At 35.9% G+C, this 19691-nt stretch overlaps 1 protein-coding gene across 1 annotated transcript; it reads left to right on the top strand.

The window, feature by feature from the left end:
* The first annotated feature begins 1352 nt into the window (after positions 1-1352).
* On the top strand, positions 1353-18805 carry LOC110450157 (excitatory amino acid transporter-like). The gene is made up of 12 exons (XM_021497440.1): positions 1353-1577; positions 7671-7864; positions 8688-8762; positions 9337-9459; positions 10035-10125; positions 10744-10786; positions 11076-11187; positions 11625-11751; positions 14840-15073; positions 15444-15638; positions 17086-17220; positions 18091-18805. The coding sequence occupies exons 1-12, from the start codon at positions 1531-1533 to the stop codon at positions 18224-18226; spliced, it is 1512 nt and encodes a 503-aa protein (XP_021353115.1). The 5' UTR covers positions 1353-1530; the 3' UTR covers positions 18227-18805.
* Positions 18806-19691: the final 886 nt, after the last annotated feature.

The raw sequence follows: 19691 nt of genomic DNA, 5'->3' as shown, positions 1-19691 counted from the left end.
GACGGCTGCTGCAATATCGCTGGGCATTGTGAGTTTTGACAATGCCATTGTAAATTTATGTGCAAAATAAAAAATAAAATAAAAAAAACTTTTATTACAGTGAAAACAAGAACAATGTCTGCAATATTGTACAAAATGCACATCGGTTGAAATCACCAATGCCGGCAATGGAAACAATTTTAACGCTCATGCAATTTATCAGAAATATTGTCTGTTACACTGCACTGATCAACAGGGGTTCGTTACAAAAGTCTGAAATACACATATTCTATAGACCTACTGACACATATGTTACAGACCTACACCTGAGTCACAGCACACATAAACATTTCAGACATTTGTAACGAACCTGTGCTCCGTCGCAAAATTACTCACTTCAAACGCTATCAGTTTCAAGCGTCTTGCATCCACCATTCCTCAGCTTCTGACGACATGTCAAATAACAAGGATATTATAGAATCTACCGACTGTTGTCAGGTTCCCATACAATCAACAAATACATTCACGCCTGGGTCCTTCATAAAATGAGCAAAGAGAAAAGTTCGAATTAACATCCAAAAATAACTACCTCGTGGAGGGCAAGGTCGGATTTACGGTGTTCACTGTATTTGTCCATGCGCGAAATTTGTTCCGGGGAAAAATCGAAACAATTTTAAATATAACTTTCAGCTCAGAGTTCTATTGATTAACTTAAATCATCCTATATACATATCATACGCAATTGTATTGATACTGAATTGTGGAATAAAATTGAAGTGTTTGTTAAAATTTCAAAGTACTACGTTGTTTGCCAATCAGCACGCGACAATACGCCGTTCAAACTATTGAACGAAATTGTGTGGACTGTCGATAAGGCGGGCATTTTAATTTTAAATATAAATTATAAGTTAAAAATAACATAAGAGGCAGAGAAAACGTAAATATAAGTATTGAACTGTTTTTGTATGGTATTTATGATCTATTTGAATGACACAGCTTTGCTAGCAAACAAATCATAATGCGCTAGCGCGCATTATGTTGTTTGCTTGCAAAGCTGTGTCATTCATATAGATCATAAATACCATACAAAAACAGTTCAATGCTTAAATATATGCGTTTCGAACAATGACATGTATATTCATTATTGAATGTTCATTTAGCTTGCTACTTGTGTGTCGCTAAATTAAACTTAGCTCTGGGACTCGTTACAATACTCTGATAAAATCATTTCTATCGCAAATGCAGCGTTATATGTGTTGATAAATAAACACTAATGTTATGAAGTTTTATCGTTGCGTTGTAGACATGTGCAATTATGGCTACGTAAACTACGCATGCACGCGTTGTCAGCGTCAGTACAAACGATGTAAGTCAACCAGATCAAATGCCTATGTAACCCAGTGATCTATAACACGTGTGTTATCATACTAATGCTAACAGACAGAGAGTCCTGGTGATGCTACAAGCCTACCTACATCACGATGTGACCATACTATTGAGGTACACACATTGCTTCAAGACGTTGATAAATAATGGAGGACATCGTATAACATGGAAAATCACGAAAAGACACCTTGTGATGAGGATTCTGTACAGACGTAAGTAAATAAAGGAGTTATTTTTTTATTATTTTTATAAAAAATAACGTGGAAAAGATGTTTTAAGAGTGGTTTAGCACCTTTGTCAGTATTTTGATAGCCACTTTATTTCCGATGATGAAATACACTCTATCAGACTTGTTTGGTAATTTCACCTCTACTGGGGTTGAAACATCGTTCATTGACCTTGAAACATTCTCGATGTTGGCAAAATACATATCATGTGGTGCATGAACCGTTTCTACTTTTGAAGCATGTTGTTGAGCCTGTAACTTTTCAGTTTGATATGAGTACCCCATCTGTTAAAAATCCAAGTGAACCAATTTCCAATAGAAATGAGACTGGTTTGTTCAACGGTATGTTGCCAATAGGGAACGCAGACTGATTGATTAAATTCGACTGCATGTTTTTTTGTGTTTGCTGATTTCTGAAGGGTACGAAATCTGCACCTCTATTACCAGATCTTTTCACAATGGACACCAAACAGTCTATAATACTTGGCCGGTTTGCATAGAGTTCCAAACTTATAAAGAGTCTGCTTTTAGTTAATGGCTTAATGTTCAATATACATTTAAGGATGCCAAGTTGTTTCATACATATGTGTGTCTGTGTGTGTGTGGTCATTATTATTGATTAACATTAGATGTGCTATACTTGTTAAGGAATTGTACTTGCAGTGATGATAAGATGTTTATGTACTTTTTCTAGCGAGGCTACTTGGCCTTTTTACCTGGACAGAGTTAGATATATATTAGGTGTTTAACCTATGTATCTTCCTTGGTATGTGACAATTAATGGTCCGCCGTAAACTTTCCTGTATAGTACACATTAATTAAGACATTAAAACACCTGCACTAAAACGAAATGTAACCCGACGCCAGTTTAGAGACTAACCTAGAGACTAGCTTTACATATCTATAGAAGGTTTTTTTTACTGGTTCTTAATTTCATTTTTGTATAAACTGACGAAGCTTTTTTTATTGCAAAACAAGAATTTCAATAAACACTTCTATCTCAGAATTATTGTTACTGCGCTGAAGGATAAACCAACAAATACTGAAAAGGAAGATGAGTCGTTGACTCTAATTAGTCACCAAGTATAAATAGAGACTATTCATATTATTCTTTACAGCGATTCATCATATTCTATACATAGATTCTGACAAAATGGACGCATAAATGAATATTTTGTATATTTGTGGAAAAGTCTGACGAAGTTTTTATTCCTCACTGGATGTAATGTGTAATTACCAATCAATACAAATAACATATATTTACTTATATCTGATATATAATTGTAATGAATTTGTATTTTATGGGGGTTATGATAATTATAACCATACATATGGTACTCTATAGTTTAGGTTAACATTGTCACATACACCATATAGGTATGCTTGGTGTTTATAACATGAAGGAGATATTTCACCATAATTTCTTATACAACTATTGACATTCAAATCATACGTTTCCATTTTATCTCCAAGCAGTAAAAATAGAAACACTTGTTTTCCTAATTATTAGTCTTGTATAAGCTTCTTATATTAAGCAAAGCCTCTTGTTGTCAACATTACATAGGACTGATATTTTAATCTATCTATCTTTGTTGCTATGGTAAACACATGGATTAATATGTAATGGGACCTTACAATGGGGCTACTCGTCACTTTATCTTTGTCGCTATGGTGATCACATTGGTTGGTATGTAATGGAACCTTAGGCTGGGCTACTCGTCACTATATCTTTATCGCTCTGGTGATCACATCGATTAATATATATTGGGACCTTAGATTGGGCTACTCTTTATCCACGTACGTTACACCTTCAGTCAGTGATCTTTGCTGATTGTGCGTTTCGGTTTGGCAAACTTTATTTGAGTTACATACACCGAATGTTAATACTTTATTGTATTTTAATGTATTTGATATAGCCTGCGTTTCTTCTTGAGAGTGTGTTTGATATAGCCTGCGTGTCTTCCTGAGTGTGTTTGTAAGGCCTCTTGTCTCCTTGAGTGTGTTGATATAGCCTGCGTTTCTCCTTCAGTGTGTATGGTATAGCCTCGTGTCTCCATTAAGTGTGTATATATAGCCTGCGTGTCTCCTTGATTGTGTTTGGTATATTCTGCGTGTCTCCTGGTGTTTATTTGATATATTCTGCGTGTCTCCTCTTGAGTGTGTATATATAGCCTGCGTGTCTCCTGGTGTGTATTTGATATAGCCTGCGTGTCTCCTTGATTGTGTTTGATATAGCCTTCGTGTCTCCAGGTGTTTATTTGATATAGCCTGCGTGTCTCCTGGTGTGTATTTGATATAGCCTGCGTTTCTCCTTCAGTGTGTTTGGTATAGCCTCGTGTCTCCCTTGAGTGTGTATATATAGTCTGCGTGTATCCTTGATTGTGTGTTTGATATAGCCTGCGTGTCTCCTCTTGAGTGTGTTTGGTATAGCCTGCGTGTCTCCTGGTGTGTATTTGATATAGCCTGCGTTTCTCCTTCAGTGTGTTTGGTATAGCCTCGTGTCTCCCTTGAGTGTGTATATATAGTCTGCGTGTCTCCTTGATTGTGTGTTTGATATAGCCTGCGTGTCTCATTGAGTGTGTTTGTAAAGCCTCGTGTCTCCCTTAAGTGTGTATATATAGTCTGCGTGTCTCCTTGGTTGTGTATTTGATATAGCCTGCGTGTCTCCTTCAGTGTGTTTGTATAGCCTCGTGTCTCCCTTAAGTGTGTATATATAGTCTGCGTGTCTCCTTGGTTGTGTTTTTGATATAGCCTGCGTGTCTCCTTCAGTGTGTTTGTATAGCCTTGTGTCTCCCTTAAGTGTGTATATATAGTCTGCGTGGCTCCTGGTGTGTATTCTATATAGCCTGCGTGTTTCCTGGTGTGTATTTGATATAGCCTGCGTTTCTCCTTCAGTGTGGTTGGTATAGCCTCGTGTCTCCCTTCAGTGTGTATATATAGCCTGCATGTCTCCTGGTGTGTATTCTATATAGTCTGCATGTCTCCTTGATTGTGTTTGATATAGCCTGCGTGTCACCTGGTGTGTATTTGATATAGCCTGTATTTCTCCTTCAGTGTGTTTGGTATAGCCTTGTGTCTCCCTTAAGTGTGTATATAAAGTCTGCATGTCTCCTTGATTGTGTTGATATAGTCTGCGTGTCTCCTTCAGTGTGTTTGGTATAGCCTCGTGTCTCCCTTAAGTGTGTATATATAGTCTGCATGTCTCCTTGATTGTGTTGATATAGTCTGCGTGTCTCCTTAAGTGTGTATATATAGGATGCGTGTCTCCTTGAGTGTGTTTGATATAGCCTGCGTGTCTCCTTAAGTGTGTTGATATAGGATGCGTGTCTCCTTAAGTGTGTCTGATATAGCCTGCGTGTCTCCTTTAGTGTGTTTGATATAGCCTGCGTGTCTCCTTGAGTGTGTTGATATAGGATGCGTGTCTCCTTGAGTGTATTTGATATAGCATGCGTGTGTCTCCTTCAGTGTGTTTGATAAAGCTTCTTGCCTCCTTGAATGTATTTGATATATAGCCTGCGTGTCTCCTTGAGTGTGTTTGATATAGCCTGCGTGTCTCCTTGAGTGTGTTTGATATAGCCTGCGTGTGTCTCCTTCAGTGTGTTTGATATAGCTTTCGTGTCGCCATGAGTGTGTTTGATATAGCCTGCGTGTGTCTCATTGAGTGTGTTTGATATAGCTTGCGTGTACCTCACTCAGTGTGAGTTCAGTGTGCAGAAGACATGCATGTCGTCAAACAATAAACAGACAGAACACACGGAAACAACAAACACTGCAGTAGGTTTTTGTAAGCTTAGTTGCTAACGTTTCCCTTTGATAAGCGGAAAATATATACCTCTTGTTGAATACGTTCCAGAAAAGAATTGTTATAAAAGTTGATTTTATTTAAATGTTTTTTTTTCAATACCTGCCATTATCATGATTCAAGATTGATGAACGGTCTAAGACCATGGTGATTTTCATATTTTACTTGATTTACTGGTAGTGATTTTGAATGCTATCCTCGGATTCTTTTATGGGTTGTTTTAGTCGCTGCGCGTTTTTTCCAGTATCGACTGTATTGATTCTGTTCGTTGAAACTTTGGCACATTTTTCAGTCAGTATTTCTTCTATTTATTCAAAATTCCATCCACATGAGTTGCATTGACGCCGAACATCAATTTAAAAATATTAGTTGAAATTGTAGGTTTTAACTAGAGAAATATCGATGACACAATGTGAAACATTTATACCGGTAAACATACCCTGAAAAAAGTACCAAACAATTAAGGTGGCTCCACCCTTTCGCAATTAGCCAGCAGAATTCAATGAAAGTTTCACATAATGGTTATGTCAATATGTAGAGATGATTTTATGAAAATCTAAGCATTCCGATAAACTGGGAATTTTTTGGTAAAAAAACACTTTCACATTTTTTGAGTGTGTGGCATTGTTCAAAACTATTACAAAAACAAAATAATGAAAAGAAACATTGCTAATCAACCCTATACATATCTTATTTATCATTATTTTTTGCAGAGGGATAGAATTTATAGAATGACACTTATTTTCTTTACTAGATTGTATACCAAAAACGACGTAAATAAGTTAAAATACTTTATTTAATTGTCAATTTACTGTTCTTTTATGAAACAAAGATACTCTCAATCATGTACACTTTGGACATCATTCCATAGCCCGCTTACGCATGGTTATTTACATGTCAGGTTCATAGGTAACCATAGGCTATCGTTTGGTATGCCGTTATCACGTAATTGTATTTGTGAAACGATTTATCTGACAGAGCGTAACTCGCTCGACATTAAAAGTCGTGCGACCAAGAGCTGGTAACTACTGTTAGCACTTGATACATACATGTGAGGTCGGTAAACAAAACACATCAGTCTGCATTCCATGCGCCTCATATACGACCTTCTTGAAGTCGTCTGATCTTATGTCAGTGTCTTCCCGTGAGTTAATTAATGCCTTTCTATCATAAGCTTTATTTTAGAAGTAATTGTGATTACACATTTCCAAGTGAAGTCTCGATATTGACATATCATCGTCACGCACGTCTACTATTGCTTACCCGGTGTTACTATAATCTAAACTACGGTAATGGAATGCCCGATACGCAATACGGAAATGACGACACGAAAATACGACAAAAAACACATGTGTATTACGAAGGGTCGGAAGTCCTGAAACAAAATTGTCCACTGAACGGTAAACACTCCTAGAAGCTGAGAAAGATTCATCACTTTTGTTGCAATTGTATTCAACTTGATATTATTTTTATCACTGAGTTGTTGCTATTTTTATTGGTTTTATAAGACGTTAATGCAGGGTAGATTGAGTGTCCTCGATAACGTGTTTAGTACCGCTTTTTACCATCGTTGCATTGAACTTATACACCGACGGTTACTGTGAGCAGGATGTTGTTCTTTACATTGGTTAACGCTCTGGCCAGCTCCTCCCTGAAACCGAATTGTTAAAGCTGCGACACATTGTAAACGGCATGGGTGATAATTCTCAATGGATTTCAATCATAATGAGATGGTAGAAGAAGCACATGTTTGACCAGTCACTGGTGTAATTCCCGAGTTATTCGCATCTCGCATGAGGTCCTCTTGGGTCACCATAGACTTCTATGCTAGAATGATTTTAATGAAAATTTGGTAAGTTCCCCACTCTCAAAAGTTCATACTACAAAAAATATTGTTCTGTTTCCATATATGCATATAGATCCAAGGGGATGTTAACCTTTCTTTTTTTGATTTTTGTTTTGTTTTCGTTTTTTCTTTGTTTGCTTGTTTCGAGTTTATATCACCCTTTCGAGTTTATATCACCCTTTCGAGTTTATATCACCCTTTCAATAACAATATTTACAAACCTTCATTTACTAATCTCATTTCTCTGTTCTTATTTGTTTGATTCTGAATGCGTTTTAGGAAAGAAATATATATGTTATAAGTGATATAGTATACACATTACAGAAGGTTGGTATCATGTTCCTGTTTACGTTCTTATCGAGATGATAAGTGAACATACATATCTACCACTCAATTGTTAATTTAAGTCTTCATTGTGGTTTTGATTGTAGAATGTATGCACCCGATGGATCAATTGATACCATGTCAATTTGCGAGAATGATGATGAAGATGATACCATTCGCCAATCCTGTCTAAGAAGAAACGCCTTACTAGTGTTTGTGGCCATTGGTGTTGCTGCAGGCTTCGGCCTTGGATTCGGACTCAGGTCTGCAGACTTGTCGGCCGATGCTATCATGTGGTTGGGTGAGTGGACACCTGTACTCTAGATCTATCACTATGTTTGGTGGTTTTGGCTGTTGGTATGCAAAAATAATATTAATATAAGATTGTTCTTTTTACATTATATAAAATATCATGTGAATAATTTAAATCTCTTAACTTATTCACGATTTGTCTCAAACAATTTATTTGCACGGATTTTGAATATTCGGAATGACCAATAACAAGTATAGATAAATGATACAACTGGTTAAGAATATGAAAATTTGCTTCATTTTTGAATTTTCAAACTAAATCCTCGCAAATGAACTGACTGCTGTGGCTGTCCTCTAAAGAATGTGGAAGTGGCTTCACTCTGAACTTCGGCAAAATCGAGTAACATGACGGTTTCCAAATTGATAAATGTTTACAGTTTGTTTTTCTCCAGTTTATTATATTAGGCTAATTTTGATAACATAAACATATATATATTGAACGCTTCTTGTTTATTGACACAGACTCTCCATTGGGAAATTATATTCTAAGAGATGGAGCACTTAGGATGACATCACACATGTGTGTCAGCAAACATATGAGCATGTCACAGGGTATATTACATGTTGTTTATATCAATCAAACAGATTCAAAACAAAACAATACTGTTATAGAAATAATACTGACTTTCATACGTCACCAGATTTATTGTCTCGAGTCCAAATGTAAGAACTTCCATTCATTTGAAGGCCGACCTTATTTACACTTTAGTCGATCGTCCTTGATCGAAAAATATAAATGTAATTCAGCTGATGCAGTGCGTTTGAAATGCATTAATAAACTTGACAGTAACATTTTGCTCGTTTCATTCCAGGTTTACCAGGGGAACTGTTCATGAATGTGCTTAAAATGACTATAATCCCTCTCATTGTTGGCAGTATTATAGCAGGTAAAATCACATATACTAATAGCACTTATACAAAACGGAACCATACATCTGTGATGTCAATCCTGTACACTAAGACCTGACTAGGAATATCTTTCAAATTAAAATTCATAACATTTATAATGGTATGCAACACATCGCGTTCAAAATGTAAATCACATTTGACCGTATGATCTAAGCTCTGAGTAAGAATACATGTAAGAATATGTATGAACACAGCAGTTAACATCCCGTGGGGACATTTTAGTGCATTACTCAACACTTTGGGTGTAAATCGTTAACGACAATTTTAGTTTTTATAGAAATTATCCTTGTATCTAAACAAGTTGATGTTATTCACAGTAAAACCCCACTTCTTCGAACTCGGTTTACTCGAAAACCCCTCATTCGTCGAACAGTTCGTTTGGCCCCGACCGAGTTCGTACATATTCCTTGTAAGGTTACCCCTTGTATCTAAACAAGTTGATGTTATTTACATGTATTTCATCAAATTATAAAATGTAATAGAACAGCAGCACAACACTTATTTATTTCTAGATATTATGACTTATAGATAAAAATTTATTTGTAACTTCAGGTACAGCAACATCCGACCCCCGATCAAATGGACGGATCAGCATCCTCTCACTAGCTTTTATCGTGGCTACTAACTTGTTTGGCGCCGTTATGGGTATAACGGCATATTTCATCTTACGATTGGGTAAACGTCAACTATTATATTTACCAACAACATAATGCATTTTAGAAGCTTTGAACTGCTTTTAATTGGCTTCACAATCACGAAATTCATGTTATCTTTGCCCTTTTTAGTTGGTGTTCCTATTGACTATGAATGCCATCTGAAAGCAAAGCAGTTCAGTTCTTAAGTATACCAATGTTCAAACATTTAGTCACAAAAACAAAGTGTATCGAAGCCTCTAGTTCAAATAACTGTATAAGAACAGCCGTCATTACAATAAGGTCATCATCTCTACCTGGTATGTCACCTAAAGCTGGTTTTACAGTGAAGAGATTATATTGAGGTAAATGTATGTTACGCGAATTATTTTTAAATTCAAGTATTTTTTTTTACAAATACAGCTATTCATATTGTACAATCAGATAGTAAATTATCATGACTAACCGATTTCTTCATCTGATATCAACGATTGAAGCTAACCCTGATACATTTCAGGTTAAGCTAAACCGATACATTTGCCAATATATTCCACGTTTTAAGTGGTTTTATTCATTTCGTTTATCATAGCTGGACTTGTTATCATATTTGTCAACTAGGTGGCGACATCACAAACACACACGTGCACAGTGGCTCGAGTCCAGACTCCCAACACCTTCAGACGCAGGACATGTTTGCTGACCTTTTACGGTAACTGATCGATATTACAGTAGTATGATGACGTTATGTTTAGCACTTGAAACACTGATACATATCAATTTCCTTATCCTTTGAAATCAGTATATACATTGTTATGGGTTTATCGGTTGACCGATACTAACAAATTAAAAAGTCACTCTTTTTCCAAGCTTTCGGGCTTAGCCCTTTGTCAAGTATTGAATGTCACCGGACCTCTACGTCACATCCATCTTGACAAACAGGATGCCAAACAATGACTTAGATATTGATGACGTCATAACATTGTTAACATGACGTCATCACATCCCAATGACGTCATTAAAATATGACCTCAAAAATTGTGACGTCATTATCATTACCTGGTATTGATACCATTGGGGAAAGCAGTGTTGAGTCTGTTAATCCAAAATCCCTCAATCACAAGCCTTGCTACGTTTGATTCCTCCTTTACCCTTTCCAGTACGCACACCCGCAAGTCCGATAGAAAATGACCTCTGCCTAGGTTGACCGATATATAAGAAATATGATATAACGATTTGACATTAAAAAATAAATGCTGAAAGTTAAGTGTTTAAGTGTTGTTGGCACAAGCATGCTAGTCTTCTTACTTAAACTATTTTTTATTTACAGGAATATTGTACCCAACAATATCATCACTCCAACTTTTCAAAAAGTGAGTGGCTCTTCACATATTACGTTGCTCCTCCGTAGTATTTGCGACGTCACATTGGGTGAAGTGAATGTTCAAACAAATTATACATAATACGCGATGATGACAAATGAAACTTATGGCAGTAATTGGGAATATTTTTGATGTGTATAACTAGTCGTGATAAGGTGAAATGATCCGAAAGTTGAACGTTCATTTATTTTATTCCGAGTCTGTTTTGAACATCATTCAGGTATTATATTTCACCTTGTTTTGATGCATGTTCATTATATTTTTTACGATTTTGTTGAAGGCTCAGACCAGGTACACTAGTGTGTTCTCCGTCGTAGACAATAATGGAACAAACGTCACAGTACAAGTCTTCGTCCGTCATGTTGGCGTTGCCAGTACTACAAACGTATTGGGTAAGACATGAATCAAGGAACAGGTCTGCATGCATGCCCCCTGTGGGCTTGACCAGTAGTACAAATGTGTAAGGTAAGCTATTGAAGGCCAAAGACGTACATACGTCAATGTACAGGTTTTCCAATATGTCATATGGTTATGGCCATTATTACACATATATAAGATAAATTTGGTAGCTTGTGCCCGATAGCTATACACACGCCATGGAACAGGTTTTATAAGTCTGGTGGATATGGCTATTAGTAAATATACGATAACAATGCACTAGTTATAGTTTGATGTATGGACGCTTTTTAATCATACTCTATATTTGAAATGGTTTATGTTGTCATGGTCAAATACGATATATCGGGTACTACTACAGGTCACACACCTTCAAGATCCACTATATTGTGATCCTAATATACCGAGGATGCTGTAATGTTTTGGTTCCCAGGTGTAATTTTGATCTCAGCTGTGGTTGGGTTAGCCGCAAGTACTGTGAAGGAATCCTCCACCAGCTTTGTACCATTCTTCACGGCCACGTCTGATATTTTCATCAGGATAATGAGGTGGTTTGTTTGGTAGGTAGCAGTGTGGGAACTTTACTTTACAATTTCTCCATTAATTTGAAAACAATTATTGTTTAAATTTCAACATATAATTCAACACATTCTGCGTTATCTCGAAAAACCTGTAAATGTCAATTTACGCACTCTTTTAAAGAATACAAACAACAAAGCAGTCCTTTGTATTGGACATAAATTGATCACGGAACTGAAGCATTTTTTATTTGACGTTATGTTAACTTCCTTTCCTTTGACTTCATATGTTAGATACGAGTAAAAGATTTCAAAGACAGTTTATTGTTTTTAATCCAAACAAACAACGAAAAAATAAAGAATAATTATTCTAATTACACAGTGTTATCTAGCTAAAATAACACGCCATATAGTGATATTTAGCTTCCATAGGACGCCCTTTAGTGATATCTAGCCTCTTTCCGTACCGTTGTCGTGTACACACGACACCACTATGTCATCCTGGTCCCCGTTGTCGTGCACAGACGACAAAATAATAGGCCGTCTCATCCCCGTTGTCGTGTACACATGACAAAAGACTTTGGTGTAACTTGTCTTATGTTTATCTTGTTATCGCACACGACAATCGCGTAATACAATTATTTGTCGCTAAAATCAGCACCAATCATTTGGAAAGAAATAGTTTTATAGGTACAGAGTACACAATTTATATTTTGTGACCTATTGTTTTCGAATCTGTCGCAAGATGTTTGCGTTTGGTGATTCAAATATAAACAATATGGCGGCAACTTAATTCGATATGAACAGTCGTAAATTCATCACCAAATATTTATTTAGACTTATAAAAGTAAATATGAATATTTTGATATAAGTATTAATGAAATCTACTTGTAATTAGAAAACAATCGTAACGACTTCGTATTCGTAAACAATAACCAATCCCTATTAGGAACCTCCACTTCCACACTGTTTTGAAAACAAGGTTTCGTATTGTTTGTTGCCGAACAGATGTCGATTTCTCAGTCGAAATTAGCTGCCAGTTAGTCATTATCCTGCGAAAATGAAGAAATGTGTGTCTATAAACAACAGCATGGAACAATAACAATATGTGTTCACGGTTACCTGTTTAATTCTTGCAGCAATTACACCTCGTCTAAAAAGAACATTAATATTCCGCCATTTTGTTATTTGCGCGGGGGCCAGTCTAGTAAGGACATCCGGTACGGAATCCGGACCGGATTTGCGGTACGGAAAGAGATAGCACGCCCTATAGCTTTATATACAATGTATCTTAAATAAAACGCCCTTTGTTGATAACTAGCTTAAATAACACGCCCTATAGTGATATCTAGCTTAAATAACAAGCCCTATAGTGATATCTAGCTTAAAAGAAGGACGCCCTATAGTGATATCTAGCTTAAATAACACGCCCTTTAGTGATATCTAGCTTAAATAACACGCCCTATAGTGATATATATTTTGATTAAATAACACGCCCTATAGTGATATATAACTTGATTAAATAACACGCTCTATAGTGATATCTAGCTTAAATAACACGCCCTTTAGTGATATCTAGCTTAAATAACACGTCCTATAGTGTTATCTACAATGTAACGTAAATAACACGCCCTGTAGTGATATCTAGCTTAAATAACACGCCCTTTAGTGATATCTAGCTTAAATAACACGCCCTTTAGTGATATCTAGCTTGATTAAATAACACGCCCTATAGTGATACCTAGCTTAAATAGCACGCCCTATAGTGATATCTAGCTTGATTAAATAACACGCCCTATATTGACATCTAGCTTAAATAGCACGCCCTTTAGTGATATCTACATGTAGCTTGATTAAATAACACGCCTTATAGTGATATCTAGCTTAAATAACACGCCCTATAGTGATATATAGCTTGATTAAATAGCACGCACTATAGTGATACATTTGTACCTAGCTTAAATAGCACGTCCTATAATGATATTTAGCATAAATAACACGCCTTTTAGTGATACCTAGCTTAAATAACACGCCCTATAGTGATATCTAGCTTGATTAAATAACACGCCCTATAGTGATATCTAGCTTGATTAAATAACACGCCCTATAGTTATACCTAGCTTAAATAGCACGCCCTATAGTGATATATAGCTTAAATAACACGCCCTATAGTGATATCGCTTATAGCACTTAGCCACCACCTAAAAGTATTTTGTCCCTAAAATAACTCACTTTATGGTATGTTATCGCTTGAACAACTAACCATACGGTGTGTTATCGCTGAAACAGTTTACCTTTTAGTGTGTTTACTATGGCGGCCTATTTAAAATCGTGTTATTTCGCGGCGAAATAACGAGATTTTACATTACAAACTGTGATTATTTCGTTATATCGCGACGAAAAACGACATTATATCTTTATCTTAATTGTCGTCATCTCGTCTTTTCGCCTCGAAAAGTTAAAATGTCGTTTCGTTATCTCGCGGCGAGATCAAGACATTTAGTGCAGTTAAAATGTCGCTGTTTCATCATTTCGCGGCGAAATCACGACATTAAGTAAAGTTAAAATGTCATCGTTTCGTTATTTCGCGGCGAAATGACGACAATTATGAAGTTTAGAATGTCGTCATTTCGCCGCTAAAAAAGGAACGACATTTTAACTTTACTTAATGTCGTGATCTCGCCGCAAAATAACGAAAACACGACAGGACGACCGTTTTAACACGAAATAACGACAGTTGTAGGAAGATAATTATCGCATAATTATTTCGACTTTTAGCTCGACTTTTGTCGTCTTTTCGTCTTTTCGAGGCGAAAAGACGAGGTGACATTAATTTAGATACAAATAAAATGTCGTTGTTTCGCCGCAAAATAACGAAACAACGACATTTTATAATTTAAAATCTCGTAAATTGGTAGCGAAATTGCACACATAAGCCACCATAGTTTACGCTGAAATAATTATACAGTGACATCCATTTAAACAACTGACCATGTAATGGAGCTTCAAAACTTTTTGATGTGCTGTCACTGTTTTACTGTCAAAACCGAATATCGGTAACTCTTTACTTGTGGACTTAGGTGCAACTTTCTGCTACTTTTGATCACATCCACTTTGTACTTCTATTCAGGTCGACACCAGTCGGCGTGGCGAGTCTGATTTGCGTGTCGATAATACGTGTAGAAAACCTTGAGGACACATTTAGAAGCCTGGGAATGTTCCTCCTTACGTTCACGGTAGGAAACCTTCTGCAACAGCTTCTGCTTATCCCCTCCATCTACTTCCTGGCACTGCGGAAGAATCCCTTCACGTTCCTACTGAGTACGGCCCGGCCCTGGATGACCGTGTTTGGTCCTCCAAGTTCGTACGTTATAGAAAAAGTATAAGTCTATTATTATCAGAACGATTTCAGAAGAATCCTAGAGGTGAAGGATTTAAATAAGATAACTACCATTATTCCAGAAAAACATAAAAATTCCTGAGATCAAAGATGTTTTCATTTTAAGCGTGACTTATTGCAAAATTTAAGCCCTGATTCGGTATTAGCAAATCCGGAAACACTTATTCTAACATCAGAGTGTTTAAATAGCTCATATGAGCCCTGCTTGCAAATTTCGTTTGTAATGATATTCTTCTTTTGATAGTATCATATAAAAGACAATAATGTGCCCTTTGAATTTTTAATGAATGTTTGGATAGACACACCTTATCTGTGGTTATATTTGACGATGTAGGATCGTCGGTATGCCGGACATGATCACAGTCTGCGAGGAAACCCATCACGTTGACAAACGAGTATCCAGCTTTGCTATTCCATTCAGCGTGACTCTTTGTCGAGCCGGAAGTTGTTACTTCATAAGCCTTTCAGCCCTCTTTATGTATTCCATGGAAGGGCTGCATCCATCCGTCTCTGACGTCATACTGATCGGGTAATCATTTTCACTAACTTTCATCTAAAATACGCAAGGTATAAGTTAAACGAATGTTCATTGATAAATGGGTTTACCCCTTAGGAAGCGTTTTGAAAGATAAAGGAAAAGTAAGTTATTTTTTTCTCGATTTCAGAAATACTCTTTTATGACAAACACAACTTCTGGGCCCAGTTGTTCAAACGGTGATAAGCGCAAATTTGATTTTTGGTGTATCTTTAAAACATGCCCATTCACTGAGTTAAAATTGGCTGGATAGCTTATATTACATCAGAGTAACCTACATGCAAAACCTATAGATTTTACATTGTATAATGACTAAGTTACTAGATATTGAAAAATGTCGTTAAACAATGATTAAGCTAACACTTTTTGAACAACTGGGCCCTGGTACACAAGTAAGTTCGACTAATGCTCGTTAAACAGAAGTCATGCCTATATTATTCAGGGGCTATCAGCTGATATATAGGTTTTTTTGGTGTTTTTTTACATATATTCCTTAATTTTTTAATCCTCCCACTTGTTTTGCTGATTCAGCCTGACGAATGTCTTACATACGGGTACCCTTGTCTTCACTTAAGCGATACATACTAGTATAACTTCAGATAAAGCGGTTATTTTGTCCTTTTATCTTCTGAATCACTCCCTTACTCTAATGAAGTACAGATAAAATCACGGAAGATGAAATATATGTGAAGTAAGCTTGATAAATAACTATTTAGTGCGGTACCTGTGAACTCCGGATTTGTTTGTTCATATTTGATTCCGGATCTTACTCTAAAATGTAGGTATTTTTCTTCCGAAAATGAGATTTACTATAAGGCACTGAGACTTCCTGAAGAAAATCACCTACTTCGGCTTTCATAGCTGTCCAAATAAAAAGACGAAAAAATTGAAGAAGAAAAATTAATAAACAAAGGATTTTCATGTTGTTTCTTTTTGAATTCGATGTCAAATTATTTCCTGATTATTTAGTAAAAATCATCTGACATGTTCTACTGAACACAATTTGTTGTCTGATATAAAATACAAAGAAACAAATTGTTATCTTATACAACATGAACAACCCACAATAATTTTGGCTAAATATAAATCGCTATTTGATGTCGTCTGCAAACAAACGAAATAACGTTCCTATGCTTCGGGTTTGAATGTTTTACCATAAGAAATCTTTAACGTAATGAATGTATCGTAATATTTTGATCTTTGTGCTTTTACCGAATGAGATCATTATATTTATATAGCAAACTGACAATTGTATAGCTAAACAATATCTGTATGAAAAATAATGTATGCCGGAATCATCTAGACAGAGAGACGGTTGATAAACTCCGCAAGGATATTGTAATGTTTATTATATTTACTGACATTGCGCAGTACGTCGATATAACATGTTGGTGTACTAGACATTCCAACTCTAGTGATCGTGAATTTTGTATTCGTATAGGATCCTTACGACGCTTAGTTCACTAGCCATCCCATCAATTCCGAGTGGTTCTATCGTAGCCATTATAATCATCCTATCTTCACTCAACATAGACACGACATCGGTGGGTGTACTGATGGCACTGGAATGGTATACGTAAGTATAATACGTGGGCCACATACCTACCGCTCATCTTATCAAACTCTCACAAACACCGTTTAATCATTACAGGAGAATCGATGGTGTAACACAGAAATATCTGAACATTTCATTAGAACATTTGGGATACAATAGGATTTGAGGACGATTTAAGACCATGTTTCCTTTGTGCATATACCGCCCTAGTGTTTTGTTGACATTTTGGTATTTTTATCTTGTTATCATCATTATATGCGTCATGGTTGCTTAAAAACAACTAACTACATATGCAAGAGTCAACTTCTGCAGGATACTTAATAAACAATAATACATGTTAGATATTTAATTGTGTAATCGAGGGAAAAATTATCGCATCTTTAAAAAGTTGAGAAAACTAGGCGACAAAGCTGGTTTACCGAGAATTATTCGAAGAGCCTTTTTAGAATTTTGTTATTTGTCATTTTTTCGTTTTGCTTTTTAACGTAAATATTTAGACGTTTGTCTTAACCAGTAAAATGGACGAAAATAATTGTGAGCAGACAATTCTCACATACACGATCAATCCAACTCAACCTCTGATCCGAGACAGAGGCTGTTGATTGCTTTGTCACAAAATTGTTTTAAGTGATGCTCATTAGATATAAGTTGTTACAATTTTCGCTTCGATTCTAATTTCACTATTTATCTCATGATTCACTTTCACAAATTTAAGAATATGTAAAATATATAAACATTGTTTTTTTAACAATAAGGCAACACATTTTCTAAACGTCTATTAATTGCTCTCGTTAGCCAGCATGGAAGCGCGCAAATCTATGTATATAAAATTGAATTTTATGCACAAAACGTTGAGGAATATATCTTTTTATCAATGTCTTTAATGTTTAGAGATCGGATGCGAACGGGAAGTAACATGTTACACATGGTGACGTGTACGATCGTGGTGGACAAGTTGTGTGCCCCACAGCTACAGAGACGTAAACTCGAAGAGAATGGCGATGTCGACGACACAACACACATCTAGATGTTAAACCTTTTCGTATTTCGGATTTTATAATCGGGTTAAATTCTAATATATTGATATTACAATTAAGAAAACAAATTACTAAACCAGCGAAACATTATATTTCGATAATCAAGAGTTCTACCTCTTGATCAAAACATATTTTATGACAGTCAGTTACGTTTTAATTTAGCTTCATATTTTCTTTTGAATCGGGAATTCTGACAATTGACACGCCAGTGAAGTTTCTTTTGGATACGTGTTAAATGTTCTACGATCTTATGGACACACATTTAACATTTAACGGAAATCACCTGTTGTGTGTCAATAAAACGGCTGGTCACCCACTGTCATTTTGCGTTTGTGCTCAAGGATGTAATAAAATATCTTGATTAAGAAACTTCGTTTCAAATCACTGATAGAAGAATAATTTGGAGTGGATAACCTGGTTTGTACCACATTGTATCTGAGAAATCCAAGAAGTTTTGTAAAATGTGTTCCTAGTGATATTTCACAAACAAAATTCTAAGTTTGTTCCTTTTTCCCTTTTATCAGTTTACACATGAAATGTACAGTGTGTCCGATTTTTTTGTCGAAAGAAAATGCGTATCACTTTTGATTTTAATTCACTTTAAAAGGCAATGCATATAAATATATCCAAATCTACATTTTGTCAAATTTTTTGAAGTGTTTTTGCAAATGTCTATTAATTTATTTATTTTGTAGATATTAACAAATTCTTTCATTTAAGGATATTCTCCTACTGACGTCCGTTTAGGAAAAGAACAATCTCAACACAGTGTTTGGAATTTGTCAAGATTGTTTCACATGTTTCAGCAGGATATTTAATTTTCTCTTCTTCATGTGAACTTGAGTTAGGTTAGACTGGCGTTATAAACAATGTGTTTTAAGTATCTCAATAAATAAAACTTTATGGGACTCAAGTATAGGGAATGAGGATGTCACACTTTTACCGTCTAAATTGAATTCAAGTTTTTATCAAATGTGTTTTAACTACGCAATAACTTCACTTAATGTGTATGTAGTTGCTCTGTTCCGCTGAAACCAAATATTTCTAGGATTAATACATCCCCTGCACAAGCATGACAGAAACACTTTATTCAGACTATCAATAGGGGTATCTCCTATGTTAATACTAAATTCTATATTCCTGGTCCTGACTCAGGATGAATGCCTCTTTCAATCTTAATGAAACTCGATGTTAATACTCTCTGTGGCACCCCCTGTACATGCAACTTCTCAAAAGTTACTTAAAAATACTGGATCCATTTGTTACCATGTTACCAGATCTTTAGCAACCAACTACCGGAAACTATGTCCACGACCATGATTCGAAAAGACTAAGAATTCATTTCACATGATGCTGTCTTTTTCTTTACCAACACACCCATTGACAATGCACTGAAGAATAATTCAAAAATGTTAGAATTAGACAGATCCTGGCCTTAAAAACAAAAAAATCCAG

The sequence above is a fragment of the Mizuhopecten yessoensis genome, unplaced genomic scaffold (assembly GCF_002113885.1).
Source record: "Mizuhopecten yessoensis strain PY_sf001 unplaced genomic scaffold, ASM211388v2 scaffold4999.3, whole genome shotgun sequence".
NCBI classification, from domain to species: Eukaryota; Metazoa; Mollusca; class Bivalvia; order Pectinida; family Pectinidae; genus Mizuhopecten; species Mizuhopecten yessoensis.
This window is presented reverse-complemented; position numbering and strand designations above follow the sequence as displayed.

Coding starts and splice junctions, on each gene's coding strand:
- LOC110450157 (XM_021497440.1), top strand. CDS start 1,531: ATGGAAAATCACGAAAAGACACCTTGTGATGAGGATTCTGTACAGAC. Junction 8,763..9,336: donor TGTTGGCAGTATTATAGCAG/GTAAAATCACAT, acceptor TTGTAACTTCAG/GTACAGCAACATCCGACCCC. Junction 9,460..10,034: donor ATATTTCATCTTACGATTGG/GTAAACGTCAAC, acceptor TTTGTCAACTAG/GTGGCGACATCACAAACACA.